The sequence below is a fragment of the Zasmidium cellare genome (assembly GCF_010093935.1).
Source record: "Zasmidium cellare ATCC 36951 unplaced genomic scaffold M409scaffold_19, whole genome shotgun sequence".
Taxonomy (NCBI): domain Eukaryota; kingdom Fungi; phylum Ascomycota; class Dothideomycetes; order Mycosphaerellales; family Mycosphaerellaceae; genus Zasmidium; species Zasmidium cellare.
The window spans coordinates 434,545-454,099 of NW_022986963.1; the positions used below are offsets into that span (position 1 = coordinate 434,545).

General features: G+C 50.6%; 10 protein-coding genes across 10 annotated transcripts; 3 read left to right on the forward strand and 7 right to left on the reverse strand.

Moving 5' to 3' along the window:
• Positions 1-514: 514 nt before the first annotated feature.
• On the forward strand, positions 515-1,346 carry M409DRAFT_23497 (uncharacterized protein; the record flags this gene model as incomplete). Its single annotated transcript, XM_033806821.1, has 2 exons — positions 515-664; positions 714-1,346. The coding sequence occupies 2 exons, from the start codon at positions 515-517 to the stop codon at positions 1,344-1,346; spliced, it is 783 nt and encodes a 260-aa protein (XP_033667194.1).
• A 169-nt stretch (positions 1,347-1,515) lies between these two features.
• Positions 1,516-2,465, reverse strand: M409DRAFT_23498 (uncharacterized protein; the record flags this gene model as incomplete). Its single annotated transcript, XM_033806822.1, has 4 exons — positions 1,516-1,805; positions 1,866-1,916; positions 1,998-2,044; positions 2,098-2,465. 4 exons carry the CDS (start codon positions 2,463-2,465, stop codon positions 1,516-1,518), a joined length of 756 nt encoding a protein of 251 aa, XP_033667195.1.
• A 779-nt stretch (positions 2,466-3,244) lies between these two features.
• Positions 3,245-4,345, reverse strand: M409DRAFT_55151 (uncharacterized protein; the record flags this gene model as incomplete). Its single annotated transcript, XM_033812924.1, has 3 exons — positions 3,245-3,542; positions 3,604-4,018; positions 4,072-4,345. The coding sequence occupies 3 exons, from the start codon at positions 4,343-4,345 to the stop codon at positions 3,245-3,247; spliced, it is 987 nt and encodes a 328-aa protein (XP_033667196.1).
• A 760-nt stretch (positions 4,346-5,105) lies between these two features.
• M409DRAFT_55152 (uncharacterized protein) lies at positions 5,106-6,887 on the reverse strand (the record flags this gene model as incomplete). Its single annotated transcript, XM_033812925.1, has 2 exons — positions 5,106-5,766; positions 5,806-6,887. The coding sequence occupies 2 exons, from the start codon at positions 6,885-6,887 to the stop codon at positions 5,106-5,108; spliced, it is 1,743 nt and encodes a 580-aa protein (XP_033667197.1).
• A 1,185-nt stretch (positions 6,888-8,072) lies between these two features.
• Positions 8,073-9,072, reverse strand: M409DRAFT_66768 (uncharacterized protein; the record flags this gene model as incomplete). Its single annotated transcript, XM_033817084.1, has 3 exons — positions 8,073-8,301; positions 8,364-8,833; positions 8,896-9,072. 3 exons carry the CDS (start codon positions 9,070-9,072, stop codon positions 8,073-8,075), a joined length of 876 nt encoding a protein of 291 aa, XP_033667198.1.
• A 1,121-nt stretch (positions 9,073-10,193) lies between these two features.
• Positions 10,194-11,036, reverse strand: M409DRAFT_66769 (uncharacterized protein; the record flags this gene model as incomplete). Its single annotated transcript, XM_033817085.1, has 1 exon — positions 10,194-11,036. The coding sequence occupies one exon, from the start codon at positions 11,034-11,036 to the stop codon at positions 10,194-10,196; it is 843 nt and encodes a 280-aa protein (XP_033667199.1).
• A 246-nt stretch (positions 11,037-11,282) lies between these two features.
• M409DRAFT_55155 (uncharacterized protein) lies at positions 11,283-11,852 on the forward strand (the record flags this gene model as incomplete). The annotated part of the gene is made up of 1 exon (XM_033812926.1): positions 11,283-11,852. One exon carries the CDS (start codon positions 11,283-11,285, stop codon positions 11,850-11,852), a length of 570 nt encoding a protein of 189 aa, XP_033667200.1.
• A 416-nt stretch (positions 11,853-12,268) lies between these two features.
• M409DRAFT_36756 (uncharacterized protein) lies at positions 12,269-13,153 on the reverse strand (the record flags this gene model as incomplete). Its single annotated transcript, XM_033810612.1, has 3 exons — positions 12,269-12,480; positions 12,541-12,772; positions 12,830-13,153. 3 exons carry the CDS (start codon positions 13,151-13,153, stop codon positions 12,269-12,271), a joined length of 768 nt encoding a protein of 255 aa, XP_033667201.1.
• Positions 13,154-13,519: 366 nt separating this feature from the next.
• On the forward strand, positions 13,520-17,144 carry M409DRAFT_23503 (uncharacterized protein; the record flags this gene model as incomplete). The annotated part of the gene is made up of 10 exons (XM_033806823.1): positions 13,520-13,658; positions 13,714-13,732; positions 13,786-13,984; positions 14,147-14,225; positions 14,328-14,550; positions 14,619-14,644; positions 14,719-14,853; positions 14,908-15,184; positions 16,085-16,381; positions 16,433-17,144. The coding sequence occupies 10 exons, from the start codon at positions 13,520-13,522 to the stop codon at positions 17,142-17,144; spliced, it is 2,106 nt and encodes a 701-aa protein (XP_033667202.1).
• A 1,258-nt stretch (positions 17,145-18,402) lies between these two features.
• M409DRAFT_23504 (uncharacterized protein) lies at positions 18,403-19,151 on the reverse strand (the record flags this gene model as incomplete). The annotated part of the gene is made up of 2 exons (XM_033806824.1): positions 18,403-18,939; positions 18,993-19,151. 2 exons carry the CDS (start codon positions 19,149-19,151, stop codon positions 18,403-18,405), a joined length of 696 nt encoding a protein of 231 aa, XP_033667203.1.
• Between the last annotated feature and the right edge of the window lie 404 nt (positions 19,152-19,555).

Genomic DNA, 19,555 nt, shown 5'->3' on the forward strand with positions numbered 1-19,555 from the left:
CAAGTAATTTATTTGCTATGCCCTTATGGTCGTTGTCGGCAGCAATAGCATCGCCGATAGCAGTGAATTATTAAATCTGTTGCATTCAATTCAATATACAATTTAGTGATTGGATTGAATCTAAATGATACCCGAAAGTTGAATTCATTTAAGATTCGACCTCTGTGCTATACATCCAAAAATTCTTCTCCGTATATTTCGCTACTGGCACCTTACAAACAGGCCATTATGTGCGCTGTGCCCTTCTATAGGCCTGTGATGTGACTTAAGTAATCGCCGGTTGGGGTTTTAGTTTCAGGAACCTGGAGTGAGAATGCACGTGACTGTGGAGGTAAGTGAATAGATTGGGGAACCGGCAGTCGTGAGACCCGCTACGCGAACAACCCATCACGCCCGCGACTGTGCCACCCGGACGGCACCTACATCTTCTGCGCACTACATAATACTTTGGTCCTATGCTCTATGAGACACCGTGGGATCTTGCGCACATACGACGTCTGCGTATACAAGAACAATGAGCTCCTCAAGGGCTGAAGTTCAAGCGGAAGGACATGGGGTCTACATGGTACAGGAAGTCATCCAGCTATTAGAGGCAGCCGGTCATGTCTGCTGTGTGACTGGCGTCAAAGCACTGAGGTACTACGGGGCCAGCCGTGTCTCGAATGTAAGCCATTCGCTGTCATGACACTTGGCACATTGCTGACATGTTTTAGGAATGGCGAATATGCGTACCTGACAGCGGATTCCCAGCGGCAACGCAACTCATTGACAGCAAGCCTGAGAAGTTCGAACGAGTGGAGCCGCCAATGCCCCAGCTCAGATCACTAATACACACTTATCCACGGTATCGATGTACGCAGGAGGACCGCAAAACACTGGGCTTTTACATCATGCCGTCATCCGAAGACTTTCTCCGAGATTTGGGTGACGACGCAATTGAATGGAGCGCGAACAATATCCCATATCCTAAGCTGGAAGTCTTCGCTCAGAATCTGGTCTCTATCCAAAAATGGGACCATTTGACAGCACTTGTCGACGGCATGGATCTGAGTTTGGAATGGGGTCAACAGCATCTCCGCTTGGGCACGCTCTCGGAAGAGGAGGTAGAGTATACCAGGGCGAAGATGGAGAAGTACGCAGAGTCGATGGTACGTCTTGGACGATTGGACACCCGCTCAACAGGTGGCCTTACGATCGACGGGCTAGACAAGGGTCAGATGTGGGCGATCATCGTGAGTCGAAAGCAGCAAAGAGCCGGCTGTCACTATAATGTGGCCAAATGGAAGACAAAATTCAGGAGAAAGGACTCTGGTGACCCACGACTTCAGCAAGACAGACCAGTTTGATGAATTCCCTAGCGAGTGTGCAAGTAACGCCTTGTGCAAGTAACGCCTAAGCATCATACGGCTACATCACACATTATCATCTCCCTCTACCTTGGTACCACCACCCGCTCCCTCCTCATCTTCGTAGCGATCCTACCCTGAAGCTGGTACATTTGGCCTGTCATTCAGTTCATTTGGATGGAACTTGGCTTGGATCGAGTTGCAGTCCTGGACAGATTACGTCGAAATCTGCAGGACGGCGTGCCTTGGCGTCGGATGCGAATGACAAACGGCTCTGGTAATCAATCTGGCTGGCAATGGCGGTGACGTCGTTGAGTCTTTCCGTACAAAACCAAGCTACATCGATGATATCCTGGTCTTCGGCCCTCCGTACCTTGGACTTGATGAGCGAGAGAATGCTTACGATCGGCCAGCCATCGATTGTAACAGTGTTGTCAAGGCTTGGGGCCAGTTCCGAATCTGCAAGCACGTCAGCGGTGGAAGGCTCAATTGCATTTTCTGAAGGCCTCTTGTACTTACTTGGGGGAAAAACGTCGTTCTGAACCTGTTGACCGTTGATATTGACAAATACTGTCACAACTTAGTGTCGGTGCCCCGAGGAAGCATTTCGAGGCCCGCAAGTCAAAAACTGAGAATCAGATAATTACTTACGAGTTACAGTTCCAGAGGCAGCCATAAGCGCCGGGGGGTACTGAATGCTGGGAGAAAGTCAGTGAACAACTTCGCACGTCAAGTTTTGAGCTCGGCGTACTTGGCATCCGCCGCAGCGGCATTGGTGATGGCTAGTGGTAAGATCGATACACCCAAGTCCGAGTCTTGGGTGGTACGTTCTGTCATACCATACTTCTGCATTGCGATGCCGCCCGTCAATGCCCAGGTCGCTCCATTTGCGCTCCAGAAGTTGGCGAGGTAGTTGACACTAGCCGTGATCTCGTCCTGAGTGGCTCTCGTGGCTTCTTCTTCGAGATCTTCGAAAGTGTCGATGTTGTACTGTGCTCTTGGACTCAAGTGATGGGCACCCTGTTCTGGGAGGGCCGGCGTCTTGGCCACAACTGGCACAGCAGCTGAGAGCGCAGAGCATGCCAAAGCGGCCGCCAGGGAGAACGTGGAGAGTCTCATGGTCGTAAGAGTGATGGAAGAATGGCTAAAGGGGCAATGGATGATGCGGTAAGTATGAAGTGGTCAACTTTGGAGTCTTGCGGTTGTCTGACAGCAGCAACAGGTCCCCCGGGTGCACTTATATGTTCGTCCCTTTTAGCGCTCAGCTAAGAACAGATCATGGCAACATGTTGCAGTACCATGCCGCTTCTGCTGAAAACTTGCAACACCACTGACCTTATGTTGGTGTTTCGAAGCCAGACTGCAATGGAGACGACGAGGGCCAATCGTCCGGCATAATTGTTAACGCTGGCTGTGCCGCAAAGCATCATACTGTGTATACCCCAGTACGGTGCGATAGATACCAACACAGAGGCATCAGCCACTGAAGAATCTGGACGTCAGCGGCCACAATGTATACATCCATTCGGCGCGGACGAGACCACAACATTATTACCACTATGGGATAATCGGATCCAGGTACCAATCCCAAGAAATTCACTACGCTTGTTTGCTTTGATAAGATATTGTAGCGGGTGATGAACCACCACTGTCCTCAGACGGTGGTGAAAGGCAATTGTGGGAGGCCACATTTCTGACATCATAGCACGTCCGGCTGCATTTTCATGGCCCATGATCAGTAGCATGCGTCGGGAGAATCTCATGTTCGTCCCGACAGTCCCAAAGCGCGGTGTGACGGGAAAGGTCTCGAAGTTCAACACATAGTCCTTGTGGGGCCATGCGGTGTGAGAGACGTCAAATAGTGGAAACAGGGTAACAAGATCCGTCTGTCCGAGATTTTACGCTCCTTCAAAGGTGTCTGTGATCCACGGTGAGGCTTCCGGAAAGTCTGCAGTGGAGGCGATAGTTGATTTGGTGAAGTCGTCAAAGGAGCCATGAACAGACGGCATGAAGAAGCGCGTATTCCGCCGCCAAAGACCGTCATCGGGCTGTTGTTCTGCCCAGGTCGACAACGATGGAAACAGAGAGTTGTAACGACCCGTAAAGCGGACATCCATCTCCCAGTTCCAATAGTAGTCAAATTCTTGATGTCTATCTGCAAACATCTGCAGCGCCATGAACGCATGATAATAGAATCTGGGAGTTGTCTATCATCAACAGGGTTCTGCTCGACTGACTCTAGGCAGCGGTGACTTACTGGTGTTCGCCCACTGCAGGATACGCGTTCTGGCTGTCCAATGTTGTCCATGCCTCCGTGATATTTGCAAACTCGCCAGGAATAAGTCTCAATTTAGCCGTTTCCAACTCTTGCCCGGGAGCCACATCGTCTTTGATCTGGAGCAGAATGTAGACGCTGTAATCCTCGCCAAGAAGAGACACTTCGGAGATGAGGGACCGTACATTGCGGACATCGTCGTCAGTCCAGGAGAATTGATCCCAAGCGCGAAGGACTATTGCTGTTCTTGATGCTTCGCGCTTTCGCGCTTTGCCATCGATCTCATCGACGACGCGTCTGAACGGGACAGGTTGATCGTAACGTCCGTAGTACGTTTCAGCGGAGTCTGCGGAGGCGTTCAGGGTGAGGTAGGAACCAAACGGAGGCTCTGGAAATCCTACGAAGGTCAGTCGTGATGCAGCATAGCTTTCAGCGGCACTCTCGATATACCTTTGCATTGACTTGAGTCAATTCGGTTCCGGTGGCTTGAAACGGGCTCTGCAAGCGTGCAAGCGAGAAAGGTCGAATCAGCAGAATCGTACTCCGGCACGCCCAGCAAAGACGCCAAACTGCTACGAACTGTCGTGAATGCTGTATACACATTGTGAGGTCCGACGGTGCTCAAGACCACGATACCAGTGACGACAACGATCAAAATAAGATCTCCAGTGTAATAGCGACCGCGCACCGCACGAAGGCATGAGCAACCATCTCTACGCCTCATCGTGAACGGACTATCAAGCTGTTGAGTATTGTTGGTGAATCCGCGCTGAAGGCCGAGCTATATTCGTAAAGGCGATGATACAAAAAAGACATGGCAACGAGAATTACTGCTGCCTTCACCGTTACATATACTTTCATCATGAGGCACAGTTACTTACGCGCCCGCAAGACGTCGTGGAGTTGTGAGTGTGTTTTTACTCGCTGTCGAGTGGTGGCCGCAGCGCTGCACTAGAACAAGAATGGTGCAACGCGGGAGATCGGGCGGCACGGTTACAACCGCAATATACCGAGGCTGGTTAGCGCGAAACCGACCAATCGCGGTTTTCACTTAAGATCACTGTATCCCGTCCACTCTGGCTGAGCGCCTGATGAGTACTGCGGTGTGCGACCACGTTGAAATACCGGATGCTGAGTGTTTTGTCCTTTCTTGGCCTTTCTGCCTAATGTACGGTAAGTGAATGTTCAGGGGCCTAGCGTTGCGCTAGCGCTGGCTTGTGATGGTGGGGAAAAGCAGGGCTGGAAGGCCCAGACACAAGGACATCAGGTGCATCACGACATCGAATTTGATGGCTATCTATCTTCATGATGAGTAAAGCCGTACCAAAGTGCAGTGAAACTAGAGGATGGAGGCATGTGAGTCTATTTTTGGCATCTTCTGGTAAGAGCAAGGTCTAGATTTCGTGACACTCGTCCTCTCATACCTGCTCGTAAAAAAGCAATACTAGCTGGTCTTTGAACAAGATCCTGTACAGCGGCCGCGCTCACACGATCAAGAACTCGCGAATAGGAGCAAGACGGACGTACTCACGTGCCGCCTCAAAAGTCTTAGACTTGAGCGCTGCAAAGCCAATACGCTGATGCGTGTTCGAAGCACCTCCATTCTCACTAACAATTACCATGGCGCACTGATACCACCCTCTCTTATCACGAGGTACCTCGGCCATCATGATCCCCGTTACTTGACCGCTGAAGGTCTTTCCTGACTCCTGGCCCCTTTTCGCTCGAGCGATGAACTTGCTGACACCGCGTTCACTGTGTGTGCTGAGTTCAGAGAGCAAACAATCTGGATCGAATTCGGTGTCCTCCATTCCTCCCTCCGACCACGCGGGCTTCAGAGTATAGTCATCCGAAGACCCGTCCCTGATGCAGCGACCTTGCAGATGGAACTGAAAGGATTTACGAACCCGCATCCAGCCTCCAGAGCGTGCACCGAAACGATTCTTCTGCTCTCCTGCAAGCTCCACCTGGCAATCTAGTATTTTCAGGCGCACATCGCCAAGTCCGTCTTCCGGTACGTTGTATACGATGGACCCGTCGACTGAAGCCCACGAGAACGAGGGGCCGGTTGAATAGTCTGGACAGAACAATAAGGGACCAGGGCCAGGGAGACTGCTTCTCCATTGATCTGCTCGCCAGAGTAGACTTCTATGCAAGTCAGCACGCCACATCCCTGCCACGTACTGGTCTTGACACAATCGATGTGCCAGAGCTGCGATACCGGAGAGGGCTGGCAGCTTGTCAGACGCAAACGTCAACTGTCTCGAGGTGTAGTTGGGAACGATCATCCGCCTCCATTCCATGTACAGCGTACCCACATTTGTGATCTGAGACAGTGGTCTTCTCCAGAGATGCTTCTCCGAGTTGCCGCCATCGAGGTCTTCAGCAGCCACGTACATCCACTGCTGTTGGATTGTCTCTTTACTTTCACTGTCAATTCCGGCCGCATCCGTACGATTGCTGCTGTTGCATTCACACGCCACATGGTCGTGGCATTCAAAAGCAACCTCGTAGGACGTGAAGCCGATAGAACGGCGAGCGAGTAATGTCTCTTGAAAGCACCAGCCACGTGTTTCCAGCGGTCCAATGTTGATGGCGGCGACTGGCGCCGGTGAGCCGACTGCGCCAGCTGGTCCAGTCGCATGGGGAATCTGCTGTTGGATCACCATGTCGTAGCAGCCGCTTGCCGGCGCCGACTCGAGCGGTATCCCACGGTATTGTTCAGGTACTTCGTTGAGAAAACCCACGTTATCGGCGATCGCTGATGATGCGACCAGCACGAAGTAGGCATTGGAGTAGACGTCACACATCCGTGCAGACTTGCTTTCCCAGTCGCTGGCGCTGTCCTGGATAATGCAAAGCGAGTCAATCCAAAGATGTGGAACTCCGAGTTTCCTCGCACAGCGTATGGCATCGCGAAACGTCTTTGACAGCTCAGAATCATCGATTGTCTGGAGTCTTCCAGTCAGGTTGCTTTGCAAGGTCTGACCCTCATTGCACCCGCCCCAGCAATGACTGAGCGCAATGTACTTTCCGGTCCGGCCACTGGTTTGTTCGAGGCGCAGAAACGGCTCATCGAGACTTCCAACTGCTATCACCTTGCTTGGTAAGACGGTCTTCGCTGCTTCACGGCAATGCTCGTTGTCATGGAGCGTCTCGCAATCATGAAGCCATTTCTGTATCTTGCTGACAACCCCAGGGCTGTCCAGGTGCGTGCCCAAGGACTCAGCTGTGTTGAGACCGGCCCACGCCTCTGCGTATCCCATCCTGGTGCTGACTTTGAGGTCCTTGAGCTCTGTCTCGCCGGGTAGGGGCTTTCTCATACCAACGGAGAAGTACGTCGCCGAAATGCCTAATGTGACCCTTGTGCCATCAGAAAGCACCCGAGGGCACGCTCGCATTAGGCTACGAAACAGCAACGAACAGACCTTGCACCCTGAAAGGCTACTATTTTCCAAATCTGAAAGGCTTACATCTCGTATCGAATGCCACTCCGAAGCGGCTGATCTTCTGGCTAACACAGATGGCGTGTGCCCAAAGCAAGTCCGACAACCACAATTAGAGTCGGATAGGCGTTTTGCTCTTTCGTACCAGTCGGCATTGATGACCGACTGCGGTGTGGCGTTTTTGGTTCGTCCTGATTCTCGTAGCTCACTGAGAGGAGCAAGTCTCAACGAATGACCTGGATTTGATGAGGTCTTGGAAGCAGCGCAGCGATCGCGAAGGGTGAAGAAGCACGATTGGCAACAGTACCATTGCTGAGCGATGAAATCGTGACAGCAATCACACCTTCCACAATTACCGGCTTTCCAGGGTTTCTCCTCGTAGGGAGCGTAAAAGTATTGGAGCGAGATCAGTGGACTCGTCATATCTTTGATTTTCCATCGAAGTCGATGTTTGCAGTTTTCGTTTCAATCTGAAAACATGCTGTGTTGTGTTCCGAGTCGATGGTAGTTACGATGTACAAGAATTGAAGGTCCAGCTCAGGAGGTCGATGACCACGGAGCTGTGGCTGCAAGCCAAGATGAGAGCTGCAAGATCCTCTGCATTAGTCTGAAAGGAGTCATTTGATTCGATGCCTTGAATACTTACACAGACAACACTGTCTTCGTATAGTATCACCCGCATGTTCATGCTTATTTTGTATCCAAAGCCCCGTTGTCAACATTTGATTGACCACGAAGACTTCAGTACAATCTTGTCATGTTGAGATGCTTGCCTAGATAACACGACTGTCCCTTACGACACGGGTCTACGTAGGACCGAAGAGGTAAACGCAAAGGCAATGATTCTTGTGCTAGTCGGTTTGGAACCGTCGAAAACAATGAGCACTACGGTATAGCATGAAAGGGTTTTGCGGGCTGCTAATGGCTTAATCCGTGCGTCAACAGGCAATTTTCGCCTTATTGGATGAGTCCAACTTGATGCCCAGTGAAGGGAGCTGTGCTTTTTTATCCTCTGACCTCCTTACTATTGGCATCAGAGTAGGACACCTGACTTATTAAGATGCCAATATTTTCAATCGCAACTCGGACCTCGTCTCCATCCCCTAGGACGACTTTTGGTTGTCGCATACATCCAATACCAGGCGGAGTGCCAGTGGGGACGAGCGTCCCTTTTTCCAGGGTGGTGCCTTGAGAAAGGTATGAGATGATGTAAGGAACGGAGAAGATGAGTTCACTGTCAGTCATTAGTAGCGATCAACAATAGCCAGCATATTGAGCCTCTCACTGTGTCCTTACCGGGTGCTGGAGTCCTGTACAGTATAATCCTTATTGTAAATTGTCCGTATGCGAAGATTGTGAGGATCTGACAGGGCGCCTGGGCTGACCAAAGTCGGTCCTGTGGGCGTAGACGTGTCAAAGCCTTTTGAGAAGGACCATTGACTACTCTTGAATTGCAAGTTGCGAGCGGAGATGTCGTTACAGCAAGTGAAGCCAAGCACATAGTCCCAAGCATCTCGCTCAGCTATGTCTCTTCCTGTTCTAGATAGGAAAAATCCCAGTTCTCCCTCGTAGTCGCTTGATCCGTCCTGGGCTATTCCTGGGATTGACACTTTCTGCGGAGATGGTCCCGTCAGCGATCGGTGTGGCTTCAGAAACAGCACAGGCTCGTCAGGGATTGGCATATTCGATTCCTTCGCATAGTCGCGGTAGTTCAGGCCAAGGCATAGAATCACAGGGACTTGATCAATGGACAGCGGGGATAAGAGCTGTACGTTTCCCGTCAGCAAGGTTCTGTCTGTCCAGATTCATTGCAACTTCCCTCCTGCACCGCATCTGTCACCTTGCCTTCAAAGACAGTGCCTGATACAACTCTCGCAGAGACCTTTCGTCCCGTGAAGACAGCAACACCGACATCAGGCACCACCTGACTATCGACTTGACCAAGGTAAATCAAGCCGTCTTCTTGTGCCTTGAAACGGATCAGATGGCTCCATGGGACAGGCATTTGGAATGTTAAGCTCTACGATCCCGGGTAAGAGGTTCGTAGAGTCATATTTAGGTACCTTGGTTTGCTCAACGAATGTATGACATATCAAGTCCGTTGCCGTCAAATGCCAATAGACTGTCCGAGGAGGGACTTTTGTCGCGTGTCACGGCCGAGATCCTCCGAGGTCGTGAAGCAGGACGATCAACCGAACTTCAATATACTAGTGGTGTCTGTTGGCCCACTGGCGTTTGAGCCACTTTGTCACACTCACTATGGTAACCGGTCTGGAAGCGCGAAGGGAGACAGGCGAGCCACTACGGCCAGCTCTTCTTCCAGTGGATCATCCGCTCTGTTACACTACGCTTCTCGGCGATTTACGTCCTGGTGAAACCGATGGCAATCACGCACAATCACTGGAAGACAAGGTCACTCATTTATGGGAACGACAAAGCATGGTGGACGTGCTGAACGAATATGCGTACTACCTAGACAGCTGTATGGTGGATGCAACGGCTCCGAAGGCCTGGGCGAGTCTTTTCACGGATGACTGCGAAGTCACGTATCCGTTTGGAAGCTGTCGAGGACGGGAAAAGCTGGCAAGATTTGGCATGGACGCTGAAATGCGCTTTTACAGGATGACAGTAAGTGCTTCTGCCACACGCTTCGGACTACGCCTGACATTGCCACAGCATCTCTCATCAAACTTCACTATCAAACTCACATCTCCAACATTCGCTTATGCTCGTTCGGTCCTGAGTGCTTCGCATGCTACCCACGCACGAGATCAGGGGGAGAATTTCTTCGAGGGCGGGTATTATTATTGGTGTCTACGGAAAGAGGGCGATAGGTGGAAGATTCACCAGCTGACGCTTGATGCGGTCTGGTGGTTCGGTGATTCTAACGGGTTGAATGAGTCTTGTGAGTGTCCGTGAAGGATAGTTCTACTTGATGTGATGACACTTGATGTTGTATTGAGAGACTGTGAAGGAGCTACTTCTAGTACAAGAACAGATGAATGCCAAGACTGTGTGAAAGTCCAGAGTATCAACTGCATTGCTGTTAAGTGGTTGCGTAAAGCAGCCATGACCAGTGCTGCATGCTACTTCAATACGGTGTTATCGGAATCTGTATTGGCTATATCACCATGTCGCTTTAGGCCAACCCGGATTGGATGAAAATTTGTCCCTATTCTCAAGCACCCAATCTGCGACCTCGTAACACGGTGCACACCATATTCGCGGATCGTGTGCAACGCGATTCACAACCTCCTCAAAAACAGCAAGCTTTTCAGACGAATCTTGGAGGATCGGGTGGAAGAGTACAGAGACATAAGCGTTCGACTCCACGGCTCTCTCGACTAGGTCAAGCATACCCCTTAGACACGCGTCTGGACCAAGGGAATCTCTCTGGACATTGTACTGTTGACGTAGGTTCGAGAATTGATCCATGTAGTAGAAAGCATCCACCGCCTCCCACTGAAAAGGGAGGATTGCAAGTCCATTCTCGACAGATGCTCGCTCAGCGGCTGGGCTGATATAACGCACGCCGTACTTGTGAAGTAGGCTACCTGTTTGCTCGTTGATCAAACCACCGGGAGGCCTGAAACCCTTGTACATACAGCCAAGATCTTGGGCCTGTGAGAAGCTCCGAGAAAAGACGTCGCGCTCCTCATGGGCAGATAATTGAGTCCAGTTTTCGTGCTGCCAGCCGTGCCATGCGATCTCGTGGCCGCGCTCCACGACATCTTTGGTGACGGCGCCATAAATGCCAATGCTCCAAGTCTCAAAAAAGAAAGTGGCCTTGACTCCGTGCCTCTCAAGAGTTTGTAGCACGTTCGGAAGGACTTTGAGCACCGACCAGTGCGTTCCTGGTGCCACGTTGGTTGGCCAGACCCCAGAATTGATCTCTTGCGCTTCTCCAAGATTGTCACAAGTGAAGCTAATGGCAACTTGCGCGCCTTTGGGCCAAGTCGAAGCAGCCATTCTCCTGTCGATGGTGAGGATGAGTGTGGTTTCAGGGGGACGCACCTTCTCTGACATCTCGGCTGTGTAATATACGAAAGCTGACGATTCTCGGAGTATCTCACCGGCCTTGCAAGAGATGGTCCGACTGTCCCAGGCTCAACGTTCGCTCTTTCGTCCGATGATAAAGACACTGCTGTATTTAATCCCTCCGCCGCGTCGTGATGCTCGACCGAGACCTTCACTGCCTTACCCTTCTTTGCAAACATGCCAGCACTGGAAACCTGTTCAAAGAACCTCCGACCCATAGAGTCTACTCTCCAGCCACGTGGACTAAATCACCATGCCTACGCAACCCTCGACATGGATAAAACACATCAGTTCTGGACGCATGTCATGGGTTGCAACTTCTTAGGAGCTTACAGCTTCTTAGATGAAGCCGGCCACGACAAGCCCATTCCCGACAAATACATCCATGCTCTCTATGGCATGGCCGATGGGTCCGCCCTGGCTTTCTTTGAACTCCAGAATGGTTACATCAAGAGCGATGATGGCATACCCAAATACACAAAGCATCTCGCTCTCTCGTGCGACAGTCTTGAGCAGGTCACGGCTTGGAAAGCGCATTGGGAAGCTTGCGGAATGGAAGTTCTGGGAGAAATAGATCATGAGGGTATTTGGCAGTCTGTGTATACCACGGATCCGTCCGGGGTGATCATTGAAATGACTTTCCAATCTCATCGCTTTGATGAGAACGACCACGTGGAAGGCTTGGAGGTTTTGAAGGCATGGCGGAGGCAGAAGGACCAGTACCTTGAATCGAAGGATGTCGTATAGACCGTGATAGGCAATTCCATAGGATTTTAATAGACGCTGGGAATGTTGTAACGATGTTCTGGGAGCGCGTAGCCCCTATTTCTTATACCGTAAAATTGCTTCTGAGACCATATCAGGGCTTTGCAACAGCGTATTATAGGGGCAAGAATGCATTATGCATTATACATTATGCAGTCCATGAACTATTATGGCAGGTTTTATCAGACGCCGGAACTAATGGACTCATTGCCACTTTCAACGATATGTAGCTGGTCCTAGTAGTTCCAATTCTTGTCTATCGATTCTATCTTCCACCAGGATATAGAACTTCAAAGACCCCATTACTACACATGAGCGAGCCGTTGATTAGACGTTTAGAACAGAAAAGTGCACAGCAAGTTCTTTCAAAGGCCTTGTTTTTGAAGCGAACGATTCAATCAACCCTTTCTCGCATCGTCAGACAACCCTTGAGCAATCCACTCTCTATTCCCACTCAGAAACTTCTCAAAGTCGGCCGAATTTTTAATCACTTGGTTAAGGTCCGCACCCGCTGGAATCTTGCGGCCCTTCTGCACAGCTGGACGAGCTGAAATTCGCTTGTGCCATCTTTGCAAGGTCGGAAACTCGGACACATCAATGTTGGTGAAGCCTAATGGATGGAAGGTGAGTGTTCGCAGTCTTCAGCTAGTCCTCGAGGCTAGGGACTTACTCGCGGAATCGACCCAGCACCACAGTGCAATGTCAGCAATGGTCATTTTGCCGCCAACAAGAAAATCAGTTGCAGTAGTCTCCAGATGCTTATCAACCGTGCGGTACAGTCGTCTAGTTTCGTTCTGATATCTGTCTATGGCATAGGGTAAAGGCTCTTCCGCCAGGGAGTATCGTAGGAAGTGATTAGCCTGGCCTTGCATGGGTCCTACACCAGCATTCTGAAAGAACAGCTAAGACGGCACCAATTCAGCGTAAGCCAGTCAAGTAGTTTGGGCTTTCATACGTACCCAGTTGCTGGTTTCGTAGTATTCCCTCGTACCTCTTGGATACGACAGCTTGTGGTGAGAGTCGTAACGATCGACCAAGTATTGTTGGATGCTACCCGATTCAAAAAGGGAAAAAGTTGCGTCGCCAAAGCTTTTATCTTTCATGGCTGGTATACGTCCGTTGGGGTTGATGGAGAGGAAAGCAGGGTCTTTGTGCGCCATATTTTTGAGGTCGACAACGGTCATGTCGTATGGTAGACCAAGCTCTTCCAAAGTGATAGAAATCTTGTAACCGTTCGGCGACTGTGCAGTAAAGAGCCGCAGATCGCATTGAGGTGTAGACATGGTAGAGGTAAGGGCGTAATACGTTTGAAACCGGCGACTCTGGAGCCTTACTATATAACCGCTTTCTCCTTTGCTTTCTCCTTTGGATCTTACTCTCACATTGCTCTCTTTCCCTCTCACTCTCTTAGTCGATCATGACAAACCATGAACATTCGATCGGATGAATCTTTCCATGAAGTGGATCTAGATCTCTCCGACGCATTAGTCCCTCCGAAGCCTTATTTAGTCTATCCGAAGCTGTAGTCTGTCCGAAGTTTTCGTCTCTCCGAAAGAGGAGTTTTGCCGTACTACTTCAAGCAAGTGGTTGTGTCGATTGAAATACAATCGTGAATTATAGGATCAACGTTTGTGACACGACCATCGATCATGGTTCAACTCTCACGATACAACATAGCCGTCTCACTCGCAGTGTGCCTTGGAGGAATCACCTATGGCTTCGCATTCGCTGTCTTTCCGGCCGTACTGGGGCAACCTGGATTTTACAGCTATTTCAATCTCGATCCTAGTGAGTTATCTTGAACAGCCCAAGACTTGATTTCCTTCACCTAACCGGATTGAAGATTCCGAACACACCGCAAGGTACCTGTGCGCTTCTACGTTGCGAGAAGTGCAATATTGACGGAGACTCATAGCATCCAAGGCGCAGTGAATGCTCTGTTCTCTACCGGGGCCTCGTTTGGCGCCTTGGTCCAAGCCCCTCTGGCAGACTGGCTCGGAAGAAGACATGCTATGCTCACTGGAGCCATATTCGCTGCAGTGGGCGGCGCGTTGGCGTCAGGAAGTATTCACTTGGCCATGCTGATTATCGCTCGCTTCCTTCAAGGATTCGGTGTAGGTTTGTTGATATGTCTCGTATCTCTGTACCTGGCCGAAACTGCGCCAGCTAGGCATCGAGGGTTGCTTGCGTCCATGACTGTCACAAGCCTGGGGCTAGGTTATTTGATGTATGTCTTTGTCTTCAAATATGGATGTCCGCTGACAGTGTGGCCATAGTTCTTTGGCAATCGCCGTTGGAACCTACAAATCAACGAACCCCAGCGTCCAGTGGCGTCTACCATTAGCATTGGCCTGCGTTAGCCCTTTATGCCTAGGTGTCTCTCTTCTCTTCGTTCCTTGTATGCCTTGCGCCGTTTCTTGCCCAATGCATGATGATGCGACTGATTTTTCTTTGCAGAAAGTCCACGATACCTGATCTGGGCCGGAAAGACTGAAGATGCTTGGGACGTGCTTCGAAGGCTACATCGCGATCCAGCGGACGACACGGACAAGGAAGCGCAAGAAGAATATTTCCAGATAATCGCTCAGGTCGCGCTCGAAAAGCAACAGGACACATCATATGCGAATCTGCCCCGGCAACCATCGTTGCGAAAACGCTGCATCATCGTCATCCTCTTGGGGTAAGTTCACGTTGCATGTATAGGTTTGCCGCTGCTATTACTTACTGCTAACTCTTGTTGCGTCCCAGTTTTGCCACCCAATCCACCGGAGCAAGTTCAGTGTTCCCAACAGTCTTAGACCTCGTCGCCTAATCAACTGACAGGTTCTCGGGATTACGAACTTTCTAGTCCCTATATTCAACAGTCTAGGCGTCATCGGTGTGCAGCCCCTCGTGTATCTTGTGATATACAGTGTTTGCGGCAACACGTCAGCATGGGTCAACGCCTTCGTTGTGGACCGTGTTGGCCGGAGACGTATGCTTCGTAAGTAAGAAGGGTGCCACCTATATGGATGTGTTGCTTACTTTCCGTCTTCAGTCCTTGGATTCCCTGCGGTCGCTGTCGTGCTCTTGATCGAGGGCGTTTTGCAATCACAATACCTGGGAAGCTCTAATCATCCTGGCCAGGTGGCGTGCTTGGTCTTCATTTTTCTCTTCATCGTGTGCTACCAAATCAGCGAAGCTCCCATCTTCATCTGGGCCGCGGAAGTGTTCCCCATCGCCTACCGATCCACGGGCATTGGCCTCAACTTCTTCGGCTACTCTGTGGGTGCGATTGTTTGGACGGCTCCCGCCGGGCTTGCTTTCAAAGAAATGTAAGCTTTACGAAATGCCCTTCACTCTTACCAAAGCAACTGACGTGCCGGCCACAGGCGATGGGGTTTGTACATCTTATGGATGGGCCTCTGCGTGATTTGTACTGTTGTGATATATTTCCATCTTCCGGAGACAACTGGAGTGGCACTAGAAGACGTGTCCGCGCTTTTTGGCGACCATGTGGTAAATGACGCCTTGAGCGAGGGAAAGGTGGACGTTGTGAGCAAGGATAAAGTTGCCGGGACGCACGTGGAAGTGAAGGATCATCTCCTTCCAGTGGCCTAAATGAATGTTTACGCCTCGGTAAAATGTACTTTCAGGCCACCGCTTCTCGGGCTGATAAGAAAAGACAAATTCGGAGGATCTCTAGTTTTGGTTACAACACATATTCTGCGCCTAACATCCATCTCCACCGTTAAACCAATACAGAATTGCTCCAATTGCGGGGCCGTAAGCGCCGGTGCTTACAATGCAGCACAGTGCACCCCTGCAGTCTTTGTCCAGCAACCTCCACGACTTCTTCGATATCATTCGCCTCGAGTCAGAATTCTACCATGGACAGAACGTCGCGCCCTGATGTCGCTTGTGATGTTTGCAGAAGGTGCTGTGCCCAGTTCCCGATGAGCCCGTCCCAGCTGACCTCTGAGTGGTAAAACGCAGGCGGAAAGTAAAATGGTTGGTGTTCTCGCAATCCGGAATCCAGGACTCGAGCTTGCCATCGTTCTAACACGTCTTTAATCAGTAGTCGAGACCGTCCATCCTGTGCCTCATGTGCTGCGTCCAGCCAGACGTGCTCGTATGCCTCCTTCGTGGGAAAGCCTGGGCCGAAATCTAGCACTACAAGCCAGGTGAAGCGCACCTCCCGCCAACGTAACCAGCCCGCTGACGCTCTTAGACAGTCATTCTAGTGCCAGCCCTGGACAAGACTCTGTACCTCAAGATGTTACTCCTCCGCAGAGCTGGGAGGCGAGTGGCTTCGAATCCACAATTGACGACAGTATGCCAACGCAGAACGACACCACGGCCACCACCGCAGAGCTCTACGTAGATATAGGAGAGTCCGCATTACTATCGGACGCAATGCTGCCGACGCACAATATTTTCGGGCAGATACGTGGATTTGTTGAGACGGCCGACCCTCAGCGAAGATATGCATGGGAGCATCTCGGGGTCTCCTTCGAAATATACAAGTGTCTGTAAGTACGTCCTCAAGATGCTAGATGTGGCGTACAGCTCACACATTCGAGCATTGAGTTGTACTTCGAGAACATGTCGACCTTCTCGCTATTTCATAAGCCAACGTTCATGACCATGATCCATGACCACGAGCCGCAAGTCGAGACGGCAGCTTTGACTGCCGCCATGTTCATCTTCGCCAGGCGATTCTGGGACGAAGGTTCCAGAACACACAGCCCTGCGTTACTTGACAGTGGCATTGCAACGGTGCCCACCACCGCGGCATTCCATGGGATGGCCCGACGGCTGGCTACAGACTGTCTAGCTAAACACGAGTCGGAACCCCCGCCTCTGTGTATTCTGCAAGCACTCATTCTCATTGCATTCCATGAACTCGCTCGAGATGTCCGTGGCGTGGCCTGGAGATCGCTTGGAGAATGTGTGCGACTCACATACGAGATGGAACTGCATCTCCTCGATGCCTACAAGGCCAATCACGAAGCTGCTACGAGAGAAGACCTTTCCCTCCAAATGATCCTCGATGAGGAGCGAAGAAGAGCTTTTTGGGCTGTTTGGGAACTCGATGTCTTCGGAAGTACGGTCCGGCGGATGCCCAATGGCTTGGATGCGACTCACGTACAGACACTGCTACCAATCTCGGATGGCGCATGGTTCTCCAGCAGAGCCGAGGAGAGTTGTCACCTGAGCCTCGAACCTTGCGAATGCATCAGGTTGCTGGAGCAATCGGGCAATTCTTCTGGAAGGCCTGGTACATCGTATTGAACTCCATTATGCGCAAAGCCCATCTGCTGTCTTATCGGGAAGGCATTTCTGGTACTTTGAATGCAGATCAGCATTTTAGACATGTTGATGCCCAAAATATTGCCCATCAAGAGAGTACACGGTCCTCTCGTTGTTCTCCTCGAAAGACGCGCCTAGACTTACAGGAGACGACGGTCGCTCTCGCACGCTTCTCCAAAAGACTGCCCAGGCAGCTCACGTACGAACAAGAGTATCTCGGATTCCATACTTCCAAGCATGGCCAATCTACAATAGCAATAGATTGTGCTAAACATACCATCTTCGTCATGACACAACTCGCAGGAATGATGCTTCATCACTACGAAGTGTTCTGGGTCCAGTCGGACGCAGAAGAGACTGCTTTACACGCGAACAAGCGAAAGAAGCCCAAAAACAACCGAATTGTCAACACGACAGCCTTGGGGCACTATCTGGAATGTTCGAATAACATCTTGCGCGTCGTTCGTAACAGCAGTCCATACCACGTCAGGTACGTGAACCCGCTTTTCGCCAGTACCATTTGGCTGGCTGCCGCAGCTCAAGTCGTGAACAAGACTTTTGAGCCTGACAAGGCACTGCTGGCGCAGTCAAGATTCGAAATTCTGATATACAATTTCGACAACTATGCATCGTTCTGGAACACGTCGGGCGGCCTTCGCGAGAAGCTCAATGCACTGGAGCACAGAATGAGTAGAGTTCACAATCGTGTCGAACTCTCATCAGAGGCCGTCGCTGCTGACGAGAGTCATACCCCTTCAGTCCCTCTCGATCTGACTGAGCCACACACTTTCAATGATGCGGACATGGATTGGTTAACTTCTTGTTCTGCCGACTTCCTAAGTGAATTCTATCATACCGGCCCATTTGGATTACCTACAGACATCTCAAATTTGGACCGGTCAATGGTAGCGTCAAACGAATTAGACGCTCTGTCGGCTGAAAGTGCTTTTACTAGTTGAATCCAATCGCTGAGACTCGAGCCATGTTCAGCTCTATTAAGGGGGCTCTCCTCCCTCTCTGTTACACCCTTCGCCACACACTGTACTACTACGCTCCCCCGGCTCGACGCACTCATCGCCACTACTACAAAGTGTGCCACGTGGACGGCACCTACATCTTATGCGCACTGCATTGCTGTACGTAGTACTGTGATACTATAATCTATAGAGTCGCTAACCTAAGTGCACCTAGAAGTTTTTAGAGGCAACAATGACTATCAACTTCTGCGCCGACTCTTTCCTCAAGCTTGGTACAAATTTGCGCTCAAGCCGGCTTGTGTATAATCAGCCAGCACAGTCTCAACAGTCCTATTGTCTTTTCGAGTAAGTGCCCAGGCAAAGAAAGAACCCTCATCATTAGACCTCTGCACGTTCTCAAAATCAACGACACCAACGTTGGTAACTTTCTTCCTGCTATTATCGTACAGAATTTGTTGTGTGGCTTGGAAGAACTGCGCCGTCGTCGTTGGCTCCTGGTCGCAAGGCTTGAACAGCATCAATGAGCCGTTGGTGTTGAGATTTGGATTCGTCAAGCAGTCGCCATTCTCAGGCCTGCGGATCTGAACGTAATTCGAGTACGTTGTGTAGCAACCGCCGTGAGAGCAAGATGATTGCGTTTGGTTGGTCGTGAGCCCCAGAGAGGTGACATTGCAGGCAAATGCGCTGAAGGCCACCGCAGTCTTATTACTTAGATAGAAGTAGTTATCATGGACTGTTGTATTTGCAGGGAGCGTAGGTGCGTGGAATCCTCGTCCGTTGTAAGGAACATCGGTCGGGTTCTAACAAAGCAGTCAGAATCGCAGGCTTAGCACTTCGATTCGAGGCAACTGACATTGTCGTAGAAGCTGACATGAAGCTTGTTGCTTTTGAAGCCGTAAGGGACAAATTCCTTGCAAGAAACGTCGGCTTCTCGTTGATAGATTTTTGCTTCTATCGAGGCGGCTGCACCAAGTGTTAAGAGGGCAGAGACAGAGAGGAGTAGCTTTGACATATTGCCAACAGTCAACCTCAAGCAACTCTTTGACACTGAATTGCTTTTGCAAAGGTATAAGACGTCCTCAGAGTCAAGTACCTCTACGCGGACATCGCAACTTGAAGTACTGATTCATGATCGGTGCAGTCTGTATTAGTTCTATAGCGCTGCGTTGAGAGTAGCGGAGGTTTCAATGTTGTTGAGATGCTTAGGCTCAGGCTTAGGCTATGCTAAAACATTGGCTTTGACCCGGTCCCAGAATCCCTTCCTTTATGGCATAAGACCAAACTATCTTGCCCAAGCGACGTTAAAATATTCCAAACTTCAAGTCGAGGATTGGTTTGGCTCACGTTTTCACCGATCAATCAATGTCAGAGCGTTTCAGTAGTGCAATATCGTTGCCGGTCCAGTACTGCTCCACA